At 45.1% G+C, this 22177-nt stretch overlaps 1 protein-coding gene across 1 annotated transcript in view; it reads left to right on the top strand.

The window, feature by feature from the left end:
* The window catches only part of LOC123990734 (solute carrier family 35 member F1-like), a 151248-nt gene extending 133863 nt beyond the window's left edge, over window positions 1-17385 (top strand). Inside the window, exon 9 of the mRNA XM_046291553.1 lies at window positions 15690-17385. Coding sequence (XP_046147509.1) covers window positions 15690-15914 — 225 coding nt within the window. The 3' untranslated portion in view covers window positions 15915-17385. The remainder of the gene's footprint in view (window positions 1-15689) is intronic.
* Window positions 17386-22177: the final 4792 nt, after the last annotated feature.

Raw genomic sequence — 22177 nt, 5'->3', positions numbered from 1 at the left:
CGTTGTCATAAATCTTTGTCATCAAGGTCTGGCATTCTCTGGATGTATGGTACTTTCAAGGATTGAAAAGGATTTGCAAGGATATTGTCTAGTTAGCTAACTTGCTAGACTTTGAAAGTATGATATTGACATGATCAGTTCAATCAAAGCTACGGTAGATATAACATGATTTGCTGTAATGTTATATGTGGCCGATACTTCTAATGTAAATATATGGCAGCACCCAATGGGGATTGAACTGCCTAGCTCTCCCTGTGCATTTTGCGGTGACATAGTGTCCCCATGAGTGACAGAGCACTGAGCAGATCACGGCGCAACTAGAGAAGATTACCAACGCTTACGCTCTGTATTTTCGCTGGCTGCTCCACCACCACAGAAAGCACTGAGCTCGGCTGAAACACCTGCATTCTGGAACTGCCTTACTCAAGAAAGAGACCATGTTTGTATGCAGCTTTATTAACTTAAGGATTTATTTGCAAATATTTGCAAATTGAAGTAAAATAACATTTTATTTTTTGCTAAACAGGGGGGGCTCAAAACGGTTCTGCACCACCTGCCCTGAATGATGGGGACGCCACTGCCTAAGAACAACACAAACATTTATTTTCCTCACTAGAACTAATTGCTTTTGAACTCCTAAGGGGAGATGCGGGGAGTTGTGTACTATTATTGACAGTTGCGGATGAATTAATATTAATAGCATTAAACGGTAAACTAGAGAGCATCAAGAGGGGAGTGGATATTACAAAGGTCTCCAATTAGTTTTAGTATTGATGGAATATTCTGAAATAAGATGTTTCACAATGCCTTGGCTGGTATTTTGGCTAAAACCTTTGCAGCATTTAGCTGAGCCACTTTGAATGAATATGCCATATTATTATCCTTCCAGATACTAACAACAGCAATACTGTATATCTAAAGGTTGGTTAGTTTATCAATGCTGTACTTTTAAATCAACTGCTAGGAAAGGTGAGGGAACAGGGAAGTTGTTGGCTTTGTACTCAGTCTTAGCTCCCTGACCACTATTACCACAACGCTACTCTTTGCCTCCAACCAGACCAGCATGAGGAATGCATCTGAATGCCTGTGTCAGCAGTTCACAACACAGTATGTACTTTATGGTACATGTGCTTACAATGTCATTCTCAGTAGCACATTTCAATGTTGAAATGATAGTGGTGTCCTGGAATTACTTTTAGAAAGGCTATGTTTGTCCTCAGAACAAATCACATCAATAGTACCAACCCCACACCTTAAATGATCTTTCCTTAGTGATCAGTGATTTGTCTTCGGTTAAAATCATCAATCATGACAAAGTCCTAATACTAAGCATGTGGTGCTAATGATTTGGTTTAACCGGGCTCTGAGCAGCAGGAGCATAAAACCCAGATCCTCTACCTCTTTCATCAGACAGTCATATTTGATTCCTATTCTCTAAATGGCTCCTGTCCTCACATTTTAAAATCTAATCAAATCAAATGTTATTTGTCACATGCTCCGAATACAACAGTGAAATGCTTACTTACAAGCCCTTAAAAGCCCTTTACCAACAATGCAGTTTTAAGAAAAATACCAAAGAAAATCAAAATAAAGTAACAAATAATTAAAGAGCAGCAGTAAAATAACAATAGTGAGGCTATATACAGGGATGTACCGGTACAGAGTCAATGTGAGGGGGCACCGGTTAGTCAAGGTAATTGAGGTAACATATACATGTGGGTAGAGTTATTAAAGTGACTTATGCATAGATAATAACAGAGTAGCAGCAATGTAAAAGAGGGAAATCCAAGTAGTCTGGGTAGCCATTGACTAGATGTTCAGGAGTCTTATGGCTTGGGTGAAGAAGCTGTTAAGAAGCCTTTTGGACCTAGACTTGGTGCTCCGGTACCGCTTGACGTGCGGTAGCAGAGAGAACAGTCTATGACTAGGGTGACTGGAATCTTTGACAATTTTTGGCCCCTTCCTCTGACACCGCCTGGTACAGAGGTCCTGGATGGCAGGAAGCTTGGCCCCAGTGATGTACTGGACCATACACACTGCCCTCTGTAGTGCCTTGCGCTCGGAGGCCGAGCAGTTGCCATACCAGGCAGTGATGCAACCAGTCAGGATGCTCTCAATGGTGCAGCTGTAGAACCTTTTGAGGATCTGAGGACCCATTCCAAATCTTTTCAGTTTCCTGAGGGGGAATACGTTTTGTTGTGCCCTCTTCACGACTGTCTTGGTGTGCTTTGGACCATGTTAGTTTGTTGGTGATTTGGACACCAAGGAACTTGAAGCTCTCAACCTGCTCCACTACAGCCCTGTTGATGAGAATGGGGGCATGCTCAGTCCTCCTTTTCCTGTAGGTCACAATCGTCTCCTTAATCTTGATCACGTTGAGGGAGAGGTTGTTGTCCTGGCACCACATGGCCAGGGTACTATGGTGTTGAACTGTAGTCAATAAATAGCATTCTCACATAAGTGTTATTTTTGTTCAGGTGTGAAAGGGCAGTGTGGAGTGCAATAAAGATTGCATCATCTGTGGATCTGTTGGGGTGGTATGCAAGTTGGATTGGGTCTAAGGGTTCTGTTATAATGCTGTTGATGTGAGCCATGACCAGCCTTTCAATGCACTTTATGGCTACAGACGTGAGTGCTACCGGTCGGTAGTCATTTAGGCAGGTTACCTTAATGTTCTTGGGCACAGAGACTATGGTGGTCTGCTTGAAACATGTTGGTACAGACTCAGACAAGGAGAGGTTGTAAAAGGTCAGTGAAGACACTTGCCAGTTGGTCAGCGCATGCTCAGAGTACACGTCCTGGTAATCCATCTGGCCCTGCAGTCTTGTGAATGTTGACCTGTTTAAAGGTCTTACTCACATCGGCTGCAGAGAGCGTCATCACACAGTCGTCTGGAACACCTGGTGCTCTGATTGTGTCACTGGGCAGCTCTCTGCTGTGCTTCCATTTGTAGTCTGTAATAGTTTGCAATCCCTGCCACATCTGACGAGCGTCTGAGCCGGTGTAGTATGATTCGATCATAGTCCTGTATTGTCTGTTTGATGGGTTGTCGGTGGGCATAGCAGGATTTCCCGCTTCTTGAAAGCGGCAACTCTACCCTTTAGCTCAGTTGCCTGTAATCCATGGCTTCTGGTTGGGGTATGTATGTACAGTCACTGTCGGGACGAAACCATCAATCCACTTATTGATGAAGCCAGTGACAATGTTGTTATGCAGGTGAATGAGGACCCAAAAGCGACTTGGCGAAAACAGAGTTTTTAATCCAGTAAAGTTACTTTACAAACAAAAGGCATAATACTACTCGTAATGACGAGAACAGACTGGAGACTTGATCAAGAACTGCAGGTTGCCTCGGGAAGGCACTTGAACGTAGCAGACTCAGACACCTGCTCACCACGCAGCATCTGAGGGAAACACGACACGACAGGGCAATACATAGACACAGCACGGTGAATAATAGACAAGGATCCGACAGGGCAGGAACGGAAAACAAGGAGAGAAATAGGGACTCTAATCAGGGAAAAGGATCGGGAACAGGTGTGGGAAGACTAAATGATTGATTAGGGGAATAGGAACAGCTGGGAGCAGGAACGGAACGATAGAGAGAAGAGAGAGCGAGAGAGTGAGAGAGGGAGGGGAGAGAGAGGGATAGAAAGAGGGAAAGAACCTAATAAGACCAGCAGAGGGAAACGAATAGAAGGGGAAGCACAGGGACAAGACATGATAATCAATGACAAAACATGACAGTACCCCCCACTCACCGAGCGCCTCCTGGCGCACTCGAGGAGGAACCCTGGCGGCAACGGAGGAAATCATCAATAAGCGAACGGTCCAGCACGTCCCGAGACGGAACCCAACTCCTCTCCTCAGGACCGTAACCCTCCCAATCCACTAAGTATTGGTGACCCCGTCCCCGAGAACGCATGTCCATGATCTTACGTACCTTGTAAATAGGTGCGCTCTCGACAAGGACGGGAGGGGGAGGGAAGACGAACGGGGTGCGAAGAAAGGGCTTGACACAGGAGACATGGAAGACAGGATGGACGCGACGAAGATGTCGCGGAAGAAGCAGTCGCACAGCGACAGGATTGACGACCTGGGAGACACGGAACGGACCAATGAACCGCGGAGTCAACTTACGAGAAGCTGTCGTAAGAGGAAGGTTGCGAGTGGAAAGCCACACTCTCTGGCCGCAACAATACCTTGGACTCTTAATCCTGCGTTTATTGGCGGCTCTCACAGTCTGTGCCCTGTAACGGCAAAGTGCAGACCTCACCCTCCTCCAGGTGCGCTCACAACGTTGGACAAACGCTTGAGCGGAGGGAACGCTGGACTCGGCAAGCTGGGATGAGAACAGAGGAGGCTGGTAACCCAGACTACTCTGAAACGGAGATAACCCGGTAGCAGACGAAGGAAGCGAGTTGTGAGCGTATTCTGCCCAGGGGAGCTGTTCTGCCCAAGACGCAGGGTTTCTGAAAGAAAGGCTGCGTAGTATGCGACCAATCGTCTGATTGGCCCTCTCTGCTTGACCGTTAGACTGGGGATGAAACCCGGAAGAGAGACTGACGGACGCACCAATCAAACGACAGAACTCCCTCCAAAACTGTGACGTGAATTGCGGGCCTCTGTCTGAAACGGCGTCTAACGGGAGGCCATGAATTCTGAACACATTCTCGATGATGATTTGTGCCGTCTCCTTAGCGGAAGGAAGTTTAGCGAGGGGAATGAAATGTGCCGCCTTAGAGAACCTATCGACAACCGTAAGAATCACAGTCTTCCCCGCAGACAAAGGCAGACCGGTAATGAAGTCTAGGGCGATGTGAGACCATGGTCGAGAAGGAATGGGGAGCGGTCTGAGACGACCGGCAGGAGGAGAGTTACCCGACTTAGTCTGCGCGCAGTCCGAACAAGCAGCCACGAAACGGCGCGTGTCACGCTCCTGAGTCGGCCACCAAAAGCGCTGGCGAATAGACGCAAGAGTGCCTCGAACACCGGGATGACCAGCTAACTTGGCAGAGTGAGCCCACTGAAGAACAGCCAGACGAGTGGAAACAGGAACGAAAAGGAGGTTACTAGGACAAGCGCGCGGCGACGCAGTGTGCGTGAGTGCTTGCTTAACCTGTCTTTCAATTCCCCAGACTGTCAACCCGACAACACGCCCATAAGGAAGAATCCCCTCGGGATCAGTAGAAGCCACAGAAGAACTAAACAGACGGGATAAGGCATCAGGCTTGGTGTTCTTGCTACCCGGACGGTAAGAAATCACAAACTCGAAACGAGCGAAAAACAACGCCCAACGAGCTTGACGGGCATTAAGTCGTTTGGCAGAACGGATGTACTCAAGGTTCTTATGGTCTGTCCAAACGACAAAAGGAACGGTCGCCCCCTCAACCACTGTCGCCATTCGCCTAGGGCTAAGCGGATGGCGAGCAGTTCACGGTTACCCACATCATAGTTGCGCTCAGATGGCGACAGGCGATGAGAAAAATAAGCGCAAGGATGAACCTTATCGTCAGACTGGAAGCGCTGGGATTAGAATGGCTCCCACGCCTACCTCTGAAGCGTCAACCTCGACAATGAATTGTCTAGTGACGTCAGGAGTAACGAGGATAGGAGCGGACGTAAAACGTTCCTTTAGAAGATCAAAAGCTCCCTGGGCGGAACCGGACCACTTAAAACACGTCTTGACAGAAGTAAGAGCTGTGAGAGGGGCAGCAACTTGACCGAAATTACGAATGAAACGCCGATAGAAATTAGCGAAACCTAAAAAGCGCTGCAACTCGACACGTGACCTTGGAACGGGCCAATCACTGACAGCTTGGACCTTAGCGGAATCCATCTGAATGCCTTCAGCGGAAATAACGGAACCGAGAAAAGTAACGGAGGAGACATGAAAAGAGCACTTCTCAGCCTTTACGTAGAGACAATTCTCTAAAAGGCGCTGTAGAACACGTCGAACGTGCTGAACATGAATCTCGAGTGACGGTGAAAAAATCAGGATATCGTCAAGATAGACAAAAACAAAGATGTTCAGCATGTCTCTCAGAACATCATTAACTAATGCCTGAAAAACAGCTGGCGCATTGGCGAGACCAAACGGCAGAACCCGGTACTCAAAATGCCCTAACGGAGTGTTAAACGCCGTTTTCCACTCGTCCCCCTCTCTGATGCGCACGAGATGGTAAGCGTTACGAAGGTCCAACTTAGTAAAGCACCTGGCTCCCTGCAGAATCTCGAAGGCTGATGACATAAGGGGAAGCGGATAACGATTCTTAACCGTTATGTCATTCAGCCCTCGATAATCCACGCAGGGGCGCAGAGTACCGTCCTTCTTCTTAACAAAAAGAACCCCGCCCCGGCCGGAGAGGAAGAAGGCACTATGGTACCGGCGTCAAGAGACACAGATAAATAATCCTCGAGAGCCTTACGTTCGGGAGCCGACAGAGAGTATAGTCTACCCCGAGGAGGAGTGGTCCCCGGAAGGAGATCAATACTACAATCATACGACCGGTGAGGAGGAAGGGAGTTGGCTCGGGACCGACTGAAGACCGTGCGCAGATCATGATATTCCTCCGGCACTCCTGTCAAATCGCCAGGTTCCTCCTGAGAAGTGGGGACAGAAGAAATGGGAGGGATGGCAGACATTAAACACTTCACATGACAAGAAACGTTCCAGGATAGGATAGAATTACTAGACCAATTAATAGAAGGATTATGACATACTAGCCAGGGATGACCCAAAACAACAGGTGTAAAAGGTGAACGAAAAATCAAAAAAGAAATAGTCTCACTGTGGTTACCAGATACTGTGAGAGTTAAAGGTAGTGTCTCAAATCTGATACTGGGAAGATGACTACCATCTAAGGCAAACATGGGCGTAGGCTTGTCTAACTGTCTGAAAGGAATGTCATGTTTCCGAGCCCATGCTTCGTCCATGAAACAACCCTCAGCCCCAGAGTCAATCAAGGCACTGCATGTAGCACCCGAACCGGTCCAGCGTAGATGGACCGACATAGTAGTACAGGATCTAGATGAAGAGACCTGAGTAGTAGCGCTCACCAGTAGCCCTCCGCTTACTGATGAGCTCTGGCCTTTACTGGACATGAATTGACAAAATGTCCATCAAATCCGCAATAGAGGCACAGGTGGTTGGTGATCCTCCGTTCCCTCTCCTTGGTCGAGATGCGAATACCTCCCAGCTGCATGGGCTCAGTCTCTGAGCCAGAGGAGGGAGATGGTTGCGATGCGGAGCAGGGAAACACCGTTGACGCGAGCTCTCTTCCACGAGCTTGGTGACGAAGATCTACCCGTCGTTCTATGCGGATGGCGAGAGCAATCAAAGAGTCCACACTGGAAGGAACCTCCCGAGAGAGAATCTCATCTTTGACCACTGCGTGGAGTCCCTCCAGAAAACGAGCGAGCAGCGCCGGCTCGTTCCAGTCACTAGAGGCAGCAAGAGTGCGAAACTCTATAGAGTAATCCGTTATGGATCGATCACCTTGGCATAGGGAAGCCAGGGCCCTAGAAGCCTCCCTACCAAAAACTGAACGGTCAAAAACCCGAATCATCTCCTCTTTAAAGTTCTGGTAATTGTTAGAACAATCAGCCCTTGCCTCCGTGGGAGCGGCACTCCGTGGGCTGCCCGGAGTAGCAAGGTGGGTTATTAACCCTAGGTTCCGGAGGCTCGGCAGGCCAGGAAGTAACAGGTGGCACGAGACGAAGACTCTGGAACTGTCCAGAGAGGTCGGAAACCTGAGCGGCCAGGTTCTCCACGGCATGGCGAGCGGCAGACAATTCCTGCTCGTGTCTGCCGAGCATGGCTCCTTGGATCTCGACGGCAGTGTTACGAGCATCTGTAGTCGCTGGGTCCATTCCTTGGTCGGATCCTTCTGTTATGCAGGTGAATGAGGACCCAAAAGCGACTTGGCGAAAACAGAGTTTTTAATCCAGTAAAGTTACTTTACAAACAAAAGGCATAATACTACTCGTAATGACGAGAACAGACTGGAGACTTGATCAAGAACTGCAGGTTGCCTCGGGAAGGCACTTGAACGTAGCAGACTCAGACACCTGCTCACCACGCAGCATCTGAGGGAAACACGACACGACAGGGCAATACATAGACACAGCACGGTGAATAATAGACAAGGATCCGTCAGGGCAGGAACGGAAAACAAGGAGAGAAATAGGGACTCTAATCAGGGAAAAGGATCGGGAACAGGTGTGGGAAGACTAAATGATTGATTAGGGGAATAGGAACAGCTGGGAGCAGGAACGGAACGATAGAGAGAAGAGAGAGCGAGAGAGTGAGAGAGGGAGGGGGAGAGAGAGGGATAGAAAGAGGGAAAGAACCTAATAAGACCAGCAGAGGGAAACGAATAGAAGGGGAAGCACAGGGACAAGACATGATAATCAATGACAAAACATGACAAATGTGGTGTACTCCTCAATGCCATCGGAAGAATCCCGGAACATATTCTAGTCTGTGATAGCAAAACAGTCCTGTAGCTTAGCATCTGCTTCATCTGACCACTTTTTTTATTGACCGAGTCACTGGTGCTTCCTGCTTTCATTTTTGCTTGTAAGCAGGAATCAGGAGGATAGAATTATGGTCAGATTTGCCAAACGGAGGGTGAGGGAGAGATTTTTTACGCGTCTCTGTGTGTGGAGTGAAGGTGGTCTTGAGTTTTGTTTTCCCTTTGGTTGCACGTTTAACATGCTGATATAAATTAGGTCAAATATAATTACGTTTCCCTGCATTAAAGTCCCCGGCCACTGTGGTGGTATGTAGACAGCTACGAAAAATACAGGTAAAAACTCTCTAGGTATATAGTGTGGTCTGCAGCTTATCATGAAATACTCTACCTCAGGTGAGCAAAACCTAGAGACTTCCTTAGATCACCACCTCAAGCTGAACCTCGGCAAGACGGAGCTGCTCTTCCTCCCGGGGAAGGACTGCCCGTTCCATGATCTCGCCATCACGGTCGACAACTCCATTGTGTCCTCCTCCCAGAGCGCCAAGAACCTTGGCGTGATCCTGGACAACACCCTGTCGTTCTCAACTAACATCAAGGCGGTGGCCCGTTCCTGTAGGTTCATGCTCTACAACATCCGCAGAGTACGACCCTGCCTCACACAGGAAGCGGCGCAGGTCCTAATCCAGGCACTTGTCATCTCCCGTCTGGATTACTGCAACTCGCTGTTGGCTGGGCTCCCTGCCTGTGCCATTAAACCCCTTCAACTCATCCAGAACGCCGCAGCCCGTCTGGTGTTCAACCTTCCCAAGTTCTCTCACGTCACCCCGCTCCTCCGTTCTCTCCACTGGCTTCCAGTTGAAGCTCGCATCCGCTACAAGACCATGGTGCTTGCCTACGGAGCTGTGAGGGGAACGGCACCTCAGTACCTCCAGGCTCTGATCAGGCCCTACACCCAAACAAGGGCACTGCGTTCATCCACCTCTGGCCTGCTCGCCTCCCTACCACTGAGGAAGTACAGCTCCCGCTCAGCCCAGTCAAAACTGTTCGCTGCCCTGGCCCCCCCAATGGTGGAACAAACTCCCTCACGACGCCAGGACAGCGGAGTCAATCACCACCTTCCGGAGACACCTGAAACCCCACCTCTTTAAGGAATACCTAGGATAGGTTAAGTAATCCCTCTCACCCCACCCCCCCTAAGTTTTAGATGCACTATTGTTAAGTGACTGTCCCACTGGATGTCATAAGGTGAATGCACCAATTTGTAAGTCGCTCTGGATAAGAGCGTCTGCTAAATGACTTAAATGTAAATGTAATATCGTGCACCAGCAGTTGTTTATAAATATACATAGACCCCCACCCCTAATCTTACCAGAGCAGGCTGTTATATCCTGCCAATGCAGTGTGGAACTCACCAGCTGTATGTTAATTATGTCGTCGTTCAGCCACGACTCGGTGAAGCATAAGATATGACCGTTTTTAATGTCCCGTTGGTAGGATATACGTGCATTTAGCTTGTACAGAAAATGCGAAAAAACAAATAAAATAGTATGGTTGGTTAAGAGCCGATGAAACGGCAGCCATCCTCTCCCGCGCCATTATAGCTCATTCAAATGAGCTGTAGCTGATGTAATGTAATGCTATCTCTAACTGCCATGACCACAGTAGGAGGAAACCATGACCTGATAGGAATCTAATCAGAACAGAGCACCTAGCCATAGCACACCATCTGCTTAAAAGAAAATGGCTACATTTTCATTCTCCTCAAAGGTTTTCCTACAGTAGACTAGGAACAGTGGTGGTGAAAGTCTCCTTCTGCGGTGGCTGACATCACCAGTTTGCAGGGCTCTAGCCGTGGCTCCTGTAGAGAATGTAAATGAATATGTGGAGATGTCACCACGCTAAGTAGAATGTATTCCTCTCAGTTTCCCAGTTATTGCTTTCTCCTCTCATATATTCTCCCTCGCTGCAATAGCACTTTCTTCGGCCCATTACTCCACATGTTAATAAAAGTCTTCTTGACAGAGCTATCTGCCTAATTTGTTTCCCATGTTCTACATTGATATTGCTCTCAGGAGTGTTTACTTTAGCAAACGCTAAATTGAAACACTGCGAGTGAGGTATTGCAACTCTACAATAGGGGCCTGTGTATGTGCCTCCAGAGAGCGAGAATACCCGGTTGTCAGGGCAATGATTCATATTTCAGTGAGACGAAATGCGAAGTTTAATTTATGTCCAGTATTCTTTTTGTAATCCCTTTATCCCTGTGACTGTGATATCCATGTGACATTCATGTGTTATGTGATGTACAGGTAACTGCCAAAAAATAAAAGGAAACATTGAGTAAATAATCAAATCAAATGTTAAGATACAGTTGTATTTGTCACATACTTCGTAAACAGGTGTAGAGAAATGCTTACTTACGGATCCTTTGTCAATGCGCAGTAAAAAGACGAATACAAAAATCAAATAGAAATAGTGATACGAGAAATAAATACACAGTGAATAACAAATAACAATGACGCGTAAAAATAACTAGGTCCCCACGTGTGGTTCTGGGATTTTTGCTCACCGTTCTTGTGATCATTTTGACCCCACGGGGTGAGATCTTGCATGGAGTGGAGGACAGACGAGCCTCTTAAAGAAGAAGTTACAGGTCTGTGAGAGCCAGAAATCTTGCTTGTTTTTGGTGACCAAATACTTATTTTCCACCATAATTTGCAAATAAATTAATAAAAAATACTATAATGTGATTTTCTGGATTTCTTTTCTAATTTTGTCTGTCATAGTTGAAGTGTACCTATGATGAAAATTACAGGCCTCTCTCATCTTTTTAAGTGGGAGAACTTGCACAATTGGTGGCTGACTAAATACTTTTTTGCCCCATTGTATACTGTATGTAGGATTAAAGTGACTAGGCAACAGGATATATAATAGACCGTAGCAGGAGCGGGTAGCCATTTGATTAGCTATTTAGCAGTCTTGATGTGTAGTCTTCTGGCTTGGGTGTAGAAGCTGTTCAGGGTCCGCTGGTTCCAGACTTTGTGCAATGGTACTGCTTGCTCTGCAGTAGCAGAGAGAACAGTCTATGATTTAGGTGGCTGGAGTCTTTGAAAAATACGTTGCAGTTGCCGTATCGAGCAGTGATGCAGCCATTCAAGATGCTCTCAATGGTGCAGCTGTAGAACTTGTTGCGGATCTGAGGGCCCATGACAAATCTTTTCAGCCTCCTGAGGGGGAAGAGGCACAGTCGTGCCCTCTTCACAACTGTGTGTGTGGACCATGGTAGTTCCTTAGTGATGTGGACACCAAGGAACTTGAAGCTCTCGACCCGCTCCACTACAGCCCCGTCGATGTGGATGGTGGTATGCTAGTAAATGTTCATAAATGAGGAATACAAAGTACCCTATATTGAAAGCAGTTGTGGTTCTGGAGTTAATTAAGCAATTCACATCCTCATCATGCTTAGGGTCATGTATGACATTTCCAGTTGCCTATTATTTTAGCTACCATGGCTAGAAGAAGAGATCTCAGTGACTTTGAAAGATACTGTAGGTCTCAAAGGAGCATAGGGGGTTTAAAGGTGTGTGTGTGTGTGTCTCAGTCACCAGATCTCAACCCAATTGAAAACGTATGGGAGATTCTGGAGTGATGCCTGAGACGGCGTTTTCCACCCTCAACAAAACACCAAATTATGGAATTTCTCGTGGAAGAATGGTGTCACATCCCTACAATAGAGGTCCTAACACTTGTAGAATCTATGCCAAGGCACATTGAAGCTGTTCTGGAGGCTCGTGGTGGCCCAATGCCCTATTAAGACAGTTTATGTTGGTGTTACCTGCAGGTATTTTGTGTTGTTTCTGTAAATGCGTGGTCAAAATTCAAACTCTATTCTTGATATGTTCTCTGTGTAGTCCTGTTAGTGTGCCGAGACAGAAACGGTTTTGTTCCGTGATTGACTGTACTTTGACTATCTTTTCTAGTTGTTTTATTTTCTGGTCACCGGACCGATTGCTCCGTATTGCTGCAGAAAAAGGCTTAATAAAACCTGCATGGGCTTTACTAATTAATACACATAGAGGGCTCCCTCGCTCTCCCTGATTCTCTCTCTCTTCTCTCCCTGCTTCTCTCTCTCCTCTCTCTGCTTCTCTCTCCTCTCTCCCTGCTTCTCTCTCTTCTCTCTCTGCTTCTCTCTCTCCTCTCTGCTTCTCTCTCCCTGCTTCTCAAACTCCTTTCCCTCCTCTCTCCCTGCTCCTCTCACTCCTTCTCTCGCTCCTCTCTCCCTGCTTGTCTCTCTCGTGCTTGTCTCTCTCGCTCCTCTCTCCCTGCTTGGCTCTCTCGCTCCTCTCTCCCTGCTTGTCTCTCTCGCTCCTCTCTCCCTGCTTGTCTCTCTCGCTCCTCTCTCCCTGCTTGTCTCTCTCGCTCCTCTCTCCCTGCTTGGCTATCTCGCTCCTCTCTCCCTGCTTGGCTCTCTCGCTCCTCTCTCCCTGCTTGACTCTCTCATGCTCCTCTCTCCCTGCTTGGCTCTCTCGCCCCTCTCTCCATGCTTGGCTCTCTCGCTCCTCTCTCCCTGCTTGTCTCTCTCGCTCCTCTCTCCCTGCTTGTCTCTCTCGCTCCTCTCTCCCTGCTTGTCTCTCTCGCTCCTCTCTCCCTGCTTGTCTCTCTCGCTCCTCTCTCCCTGCTTGGCTCTCTCGCTCCTCTCTCCCTGCTTGTCTCTCTCGCTCCTCTCTCCCTGCTTGTCTCTCTCGCTCCTCTCTCCCTGCTTGTCTCTCTCGCTGCTTGTCTCTCTCGCTCCTCTCTCCCTGCTTGTCTCTCTCGCTCCTCTCTCCCTGCTTGTCTCTCTCGCTCCTCTCTCCCTGCTTGTCTCTCTCGCTCCTCTCTCCCTGCTTGGCTCTCTCGCTCCTCTCTCCCTGCTTGTCTCTCTCGCTCCTCTCTCCCTGCTTGTCTCTCTCGCTCCTCTCTCACTGCTTGGCTCTCTCGCTCCTCTCTCACTGCTTGGCTCTCTCGCTCCTCTCTCCCTGCTTGTCTCTCTCGCTCCTCTCTCCCTGCTTGTCTCTCTCGCTCCTCTCTCCCTGCTTGTCTCTCTCGCTCCTCTCTCCCTGCTTGTCTCTCTCGCTCCACTCTCCCTGCTTGACTCTCTCATGCTCCTCTCTCCCTGCTTGACTCTCTCATGCTCCTCTCTCCCTGCTTGTCTCTCTCGCTCCTCTCTCTCTCCCTCCCTCACTCACTATTTCTTTCTCTGCATCTCTTTCCATCTCTCTCTCTCTCTCTCTCTCTCTCTCTCTCTCTCTCTCTCTCTCTCTCTCTCTCTCTCTCTCTCTCTCTCTCTCTCTCTCTCTCTCTCTCTGCATGGCCTGCCTCTGCTACAGCTAGGACATTGTCAGATAGACAGTCACAGAGACACAGTCTCAGGGGGTGTCCACCTGTAGCTCAGCCCACCAATAAGCGGAGCAGAAATAATTAACATCCCATAACACCATGTCTCCCTGCTCCGTCTTACAACATCCCTGCCTTCCCACATCTCTGATGGCAGCTAGCTTCAGAACACAGGGACATGTGTAATTTGGTAACAGTGTGGTAATCGTGTTAACTCAGGGGAGGAGATGCCACCCACTGCACGCTGCCCAGCGAAAGGGGACCGACATGGGCATCATGAACAACTAGTGCCTTACCTTTTGATGTTAGCAGATTCTTCTTATGATTTTAAACAAATAATGTTTACAGCTGGGAAGCTTTAGATTTGGGGTGTTGCGTCATACTATTGTTTATTATTGCACTGCAGCAATCTTACAGTAGCTCTAACTTTAATCTCTAATCAGGGATTTAGACCTGGGAAACAGGCCAATCGAATCATTGGTCAATCATTACATTCGAGGTTACAATGCATTACCAGTAATCAATCAATTAACTTCCAAGGAAAAAGTAAAGAGAACCAGCTGTACTGTGGTGCAGTAGTAGTAGTCTCATTATAATACCTCAAAACATTGCCCGTTCAAAGTTACAGTTGAGTTATTAGTTGATTTCAACAACCGCCCCCTTCAATACACCAATCAGAGCACACCGTCAGGGGCCTTTTTTGAGCTTGTGCCACTAATTCTGTCTAATTCTCATTTGAACACTGCACTATATGACCTGATGTGTCGTGTTGTCATACTGATATGTGTGAATAGAACGTATGAATCACACAAAGTTCCATTGACATGCAGACTGAGTAATGTAACATTCTCATTGGAGCCTTGGGCCTTTACATTCTTAGATGTACTGTGTGCATTTGGCCTATTTTCCTATTTGCTGTGTCAACACACGACTGGTTGGTACTTGAGTGACACTTTCCGTCTCTCACAAGTTCTAGGGTCAATACCCATGTTTGTCTGTAAATCCATGTCTGTCAAGCCATGTTTGTAGCATCTTGCTTGGTTTTGTATGGATCATATCAGGGATTATTCCAGAATATCTGTTTTACTCGCATACTTAGCGTAGAAAAAACATTTATGTTTATTTAACCCATCAATCCTGTCTAGGAAGATATTTTTACCGTGTATCTCGAAAACAAAATGGCTGTTTCGAAATATGGTCGTTTGTCCTCATTCAATCAACTCAATCACAAGATGGTATTACCTCGTACCCCTGCACATTGACTGGGTACTGGTACTCCTTGTATATAGCCTCCTTATTGTTATTGTGTTACTATTTCATTTTTTCCCCTTTTGCTAAAAGTTTTTATTTGATTTTTTTTTAGAACTTTTTAACTCTGAATTGTTGGGAAAGGTCTCGTAAGTAAGCGTTTCACTGTAGAGTCTACACCTGTTGTATTCGGCGCATGTGACCAATACAATTGGATTTGGATTATCACCCTGTCTTTCGGGATTCTAGTTTTTACTTGTCACATGATAGGTTCCCGCTTTGCCAAGGATGTGACGTCAGTGTGACTCGTAATAGATGTTCACTAAAAATAGAAAGACAAATGTAGACATTCTGTTCTAAAAATGCTCATTACCTTGTGCATTTCATTACTTTCCCATATCCTAACTTCGGTTTCTAGACATAGTCATCACTTGATGCATTTTCTACAATTGTGCCATGAGTAGCCCACAAAGCAGCCTCTTGGAATCTCTGCTTGGTTTACTATTACAATGCCCTCTGTGTTTCATCTCATCAGACAGAGATTTTTCACTATTTCTTAGTTTACGGAGAGTGTTTGTGTGTCTGTTCCAGTTTTCAGGGCTCTACCTCCTGTCCTTCGTCATCATCATCCTGGGTCTGGTGTTCTACACCTCCTCCTCCACCTATGTGGCACAGGACCCACGCGTCTACAAGCATTTCCGCAACGCCGGCCACCCCATCACGGACACGCCCACTCTGGGGCCCCTGGAACCCTCGGTGACCTATACCAGCCTAAGGCAGGAGATAGAGGAGGAGCCTCGCATCAGGGTGGCCTGAGAGGGTGGGGCCTAATCATCCACTGCCCCACCTCCCCAGATTCTGTACAGAGAGAAGGATCACTGAATGATTAAAAAAATGATCAAAAACATGTAGCAAACATGCAAAAGTACACTGTGATCGCAAACTGTGAATAGATAGCAGTGGCTATTTCTGATTTTGAAGATTTGTTTCATGTATAGAAATATACTGTTACCCCATCACGTTCCCTCGTACTGTACATTTGACATGTTTAGAAGGTTTTGTGCTTAAGACTTGTGTAAATGCTCAATTGTGACTGTTTCCTTTTTTACATGAGCACAAACGTTATTGCATTTTAAACTTTGAGTTTGCGATGTGGGTTATTTCAGTGTTTAATTGTTCCTTCAAATTGATCTCTTTTTGTAAAACTACCCCGTTAAAGTATCATGTCCAGAGGTACGATAAAGTAATATACAGACTTAACATGAGTCAGTGCCTTACTATGTATTACTGTTGTGTGTTAAGGCTGCACATTATAAATGGCCCCTTCCCTGTCCAACATTGTCTGAGGACATTGGATACTGATGCAGCCCCTACAGTTATATTCATTTATAAACTGGGTGGTCGAGCCCTGAATGCTGATTGGCTGACTGCCCATATACCATGGGTATGACAAAACTCTTATTTTTACTGCTCTAATTATGTTAGTAACCAGTTTATAATTTGTAATAAGGCATCTCGGGGGTTTATGGCCAATATACCACAGCTAAGGGCTGTATCCAGGCACTCCACGTTGTGTCGTGCTTAAGAACAGTCCTTAACCGTAGTGTATTGGCCATATACCATACCTCCTTGTGCCTTATTGCATAGGGTGGCGCACAATTAGCCCAGCGTTGTCCGGGTTAGGGTTTGGCTGGGGTAGGCCGTCATTGTAAATAAGACCTTGTTCTTAACTGACTTGCCTAGTTAAAAAAATATTTATAAATAAAATTGCTTAAATAAACTATACTTAGAACACTGTGGATTGCTTCTCTGCAGTACATTTAGTCTGACCTTACAACTACTTACCCACAGATATGACAACTTTCCATGTTGGAACCATTATCTCTTGAGGCAAATGGGTATAAAGACAAATATATCAGGATTGCTAATGGAGTGAAGTGATTATTGTACATTTGGTTCATTGTTCATATGTACTGTACACTGAACTCTAGTTGATAGAAAAATAAGAACTGATTGTAAGAATGTGATGATTACAATGCACTTGTCATTCCAGAATTGTGCTGTTCTCTTTTATTGATTGTCCAGCTGCTGGACTGCATTTTAAGTGTGTTGCTTTTTTATTCCCTGCTGGATTTTATCCAAAGCACATTAATGAAATGATTTGGAACAGATTTCTTTCAAAGTATTATTATTCCCTGTTTTTTGTATTATATTTGATTTATTTTGGTGTATTGGAGCACTTGCTGTCAGAAACGTTAAACCTAAAATAAAGTATCTTTGTCTGAAACGCTGAGAATTCGGTTTTAAGAAAAATCACACCACTCTAAACATGTTACCAGGAACATTATTCAAAGTATTTTCATAGCAATTTGGGGTAACGGTGAAGATTCGCGCAAAGAAACACAGAAACATGAGCACTATTTGCAACTGAATATTGTTGAGTTAATTGTTTGGGCATATACAGATAACATCATCCACAATTCATGATGGAGCTCATCACTGTGTAGGTCCACAACTAAAAAAGCAGAAGAGCAGGTCATGTTGAAACAGTCAACTGTTCATTTAGTTGTTCATTTTTATTATATTCTGGAATACAGTATGTAGAACATTGTAACATTCATTTTGGCAGTCCGAGCAAATGTGCCTTGGTCATAGGGACATCAGATTGCAATATTTATTTAAATACAGTAACAGTCAAAAGTTTGGACACCTACTCATTCAAGGGTTTTTCTTTATTTTTACTCTTTTCTACATTGGAGAATAATAGTGAAGGCATCACAACTATGAAATAACACATGGAATCATGTAGTAAAAAACAAGTGTTAAATCAAAATATATTTTAGATTTTAGATTCTTCAAAGTAGCCACCTTGATGACAGCTTTGTACACACTTGGCATTCTCTCAACTAGCTTCATGAAGAAGGAGTTCCCACATATCAGCACTTGTTAGAGAACTTGTTGGCTGCTTTTCCTTCACTCTGCGGTCCAACTCATCCCATCCATCTCAATTGGGTTGAGGTCAGGTGATTGTGGAGACAATCTGATGCAGCACTCCATCACTATCCTTGGTAAAATAGCCTTTACACAGCCTGGAGGTGTGTTTTGGTTCATTGTCCTTTTGAAAAACAAAGTTTTTATAGTCTCACGAACCATATGGGATGGCGTATCGCTGCGGAATGCTGTGGTAGCCAAGCTGCTAAGCTGCTAAGTGTGCCTTGAATTCTAATTAAATCACTGACAGTTTCACCAGCAAAGTACCCCCACACGATCACACCTCCTCCTCCATGCTTCACAATGGGAACCCCAGATGCGGAGATCATCCATTCACCTACTCTGCATCTCACAAAGACACGCTGATTGGAACCAGATTTCCACAGGTTTAATGTCCATTTCTGGTGTTTAATGGACCGAGCAAGCCTCTTCTTCTTATTGGTGTCCTTTAGTAGTGGTTTCTTTGCAGAAATTTGACCATGAAGACCTGATTCAAGCAGCCTCCTCTGAACAGTTGATGTTGAGATGTGTCTGTTTCTTGAACTCTGTGAAGCATTTACAGTTGAAGTCGGAAGTTTACATACACTTAGGTTGGAGATATTAACACTATTTTCAACCACTCCACAAATTACTTATAGTTTTGGCAAGTCGGTTAGGGCATCTACTTTGTGTATGACACAAGTCATTTTTCCAACAATTGTTTACAGATTATTTCTCTTATTCACAATTTCAGTGGGTCAGAAGTTTACATACACTAAGTTGACTGTGCCTTCAAACAGCTTAGAAAATTTCAGAGAATTATTTCATGGCTTTAGAAGCTTCTGATATGCTAATTGACAACATTTGAGTCCATTGGAGGTGTACCTGTGGATGTATTTCAAGGCCTACCTTCAAACTCAGTGCCTCTTTGATTAACATCATGGGAAAATCAAAAGAAATCAGCCAAGACCTCAGAAAATAAATTGTAGACCTCCACAAGTCTGGTTCATCCTAGGGAGCAATTTCAAAATGCCTGAAGGTACCACATTCAGCTGTAAAAATAATAGTATGCAAGTATAAACACCATGGGACCACGCAGTCGTCATACCGCTCAGGAAGGAGATGCGTTCTGTCTCCTAGAGATGAACGTACTTTGGTGCGAAAAGTGCAAATCAATCCCAGAACAGGAAGGACCTTCTGAAGATGCTGGAGGAAACAGGTACAAAAGTATTTATATCCACAGTAAAACGAGTCCTATATCGACATAACCTAAAAGGCCGCTCAGCAAAGAAGAAGCCACTGCTCCAAAACCGCCATAAAAAAGCCAGACTATGGTTTGCACATGGGGACAAAGATTGTACTTTTTTGGATAAATGTGCTCTGGTCTGATGAAACAAAAATAGAACTGTTTGGCCATAATTGTCACATGAGTTGACGAAGCAGGTATGGGGAGTCAAACATTTAATATTGAACGAGACAAGAACAGCGTCAGTATACAAGAAAACAAAGACAAAAAACAATCAGTGCATCTGCAGGGAACAGAGCAAGGGAACTGACAAATATATGGGAGGAAATAAACGGATGATGAGTGAGTCCAGGTGAGTCCAATATCACTGTGCGTAATAGATGATAGGAGTGAGTGAAGCAGGGCAGCCTGGCGCCCTGAAGTGCCGGGGGGCAGACGTGACAATAATAACCATCGTTATGTTTTGAAGAAAATGGGGAGGCTTGCGAGCCGAAGAACATCATCCCAACTGTGAAGCATGGGGGTGGCAGCATCATGTTGTGGGGGTGCTTTGCTGCAGGAGGGACTGGTGCACTTCACAAAATAGATGGCACCATGAGGTAGGAAATTATGTGGATAGATTGAAGCAACATCTCAAGACATCAGTCAGGAAGATAAAGATTGGTCGCAAATGGTTCTTCAAAATGGACAATGACCGCAAGCATACTTCCAAAGTTGTGGCAAAATGGATTGAGGACAACAAAGTCAAGGTATTGGAGTGGCCATCACAAAGCCCTGACCTCAATCCCATTGAAAATTTGTTGGCAGAACTGAAAAAGCGTGTGCGAGCAAGTAGGCCTACAAACCTGACTCAGTTACACCACCTCTGTCAGGAGGAATGGGCCAAAATTCCCCCATTTGTGGGAAGCTTGTGAAAGGCTACCTGAAACATTTGACCCAAGTTAAACAATTTAAAGGCAATGCTACCAAATACTAATTGAGTGTATGTAAACTTCTGACTCACTGGGAATGTGATGAAATAAAGAAATGCTGAAATAAATCATTCTCTCAACTATTATTCTGACATTTCACATTCTTAAAATAAAGTGGTGATCCTAACTGTCCTAAGACATGGAATTTTTACTTGGATTAAATGTCAGGAATTGCGATTTTTTTTATTTAAATGTATTTGGCTAAGGTGTATGTAAACTTCTGACTTCAACTGTATTTAGGCTGCAATCTGAGGTGCAGTTAACTCTAATGAATTTATCTTCTGCAGCAGAGGTAACTTGTGAGTCTTCCTTTCCTGTGGCGGTTCTCATGAGAGCCAGTTTCATCACATTGCTCGATGGTTTTTGCGACTGCACTTGAAGAAAGTTCAAAGTTCTTGAAATCTTCTGCATACTGACCTTCATGTCTTAAAGTAATGATGGACTGTCATTTCTCTTTGCTTATGTGACTTGTTCTTGTCATAATACGGACTTGGTCTTTTACCAAATAAGGCTATCTTCTGTATACCACCCCTACCTTGTCACAACACAACTGATTGGCTCAAACGCATTAAGAAGGAAATAAATTCCACAAATGAACTTTTAACAAGGCACACCTGCTAATTTAAATGCATTCCAGGTGACTACCTCATGAAGCTGGTTGAGAGAATGCCAAGAGTGTGCAAAGCTGTCATCAAGGCAAAGGGTGGCTACTTTCAAGAATGTATTTCACACTTTTTTGATTACTACATGATTCCATGTGTTATTTCATAGTTCTGATGTCTTCACTATTATTCTACAATGTAGAAAATAGTTTAAAAAATAAAGAAAAACCATTGAATGAGTAGGTGTGTTCAAACTTTTGACTGGTACTGTAGGTTTTTTCAAAACGTTATATGATATGCTAAAGTGGGTCCACACATATGCAGCAAGATATTAAAACAATATCAGTCTACAGGTAACTGACAAAATAAAGGAAACACCCTCATAGTGTCATAATAGGGAGTTGAGCCGCCAGAACAGCTTCAATGTGCCTTGGCATAGATTCTACAAGTACCTGAAACTCTATTATTTGGCATTTGGTTGATAGTGGTGGAAAACCCTTGTCTCAGGCACTGCTCCAGAATCTCCCATAAGTGTTTAATTGGGTTGAGATCTGGTAACAGAAATACAGACAGACAAACAGACACACACCCTTTAAAACCCCTGTGCTCCTTTGAGACACATTTTTCAAAGTCACTGAGATGTAGCCAAAAGAATGGGCAACTGGGCATTTTTATACATGACTCTAAGTATGATGGTATGTTAATTGCTTAATTAACTCAGAAAACCACACCTGTGTGGAAGAACCTGCTTTCAATATACTTTATAACCCTAATTTACTTGTGTTTCCTTTATTTTGGCACTTACCTGTACATGGAATATCAGAGAAACCACATCATTTATCTCTTACTTTGCATAGTACATTGCACTTCAAATACACAATCATAACATTGCCAAAAGTTTAAAGGAAAAGTTGCTGTCTTATGTTAGGTCTATAAAGTGCTATCAATATTCTGTGACAGAACACTGAGCCAATCACAGCACAGCTAGAGAACATTACCAACCCCTACGCTCTGTATTTTCCATTGGCAGCCCCACCACTGACATTTTTCAATTATTATTTTTATTTATTTATTTAACCTTTATTTAACTTGGCAAGTCAGTTAAGAACAAATTCTTATTTACAATGACAGCCTACCCCGGCGACTCTGGGCCAACTTTGCACCGCCCTATGGATCTCCCAATAATGGCCGGATGTGATGCAGCCTGGATTCGAACCAGGGACTGCAGTGACACCTCTTAGCACTGAGATGCAGTGCCTTAGACTGCTGTCCCACTCGGAAAGCACTGAG

Source organism: Oncorhynchus gorbuscha, linkage group LG12, assembly GCF_021184085.1.
Source record: "Oncorhynchus gorbuscha isolate QuinsamMale2020 ecotype Even-year linkage group LG12, OgorEven_v1.0, whole genome shotgun sequence".
Classification (NCBI taxonomy): Eukaryota; Metazoa; Chordata; class Actinopteri; order Salmoniformes; family Salmonidae; genus Oncorhynchus; species Oncorhynchus gorbuscha.
Note: the sequence above shows the minus strand (reverse complement) of the source record. Positions and strands in the feature narration are given on the sequence as shown.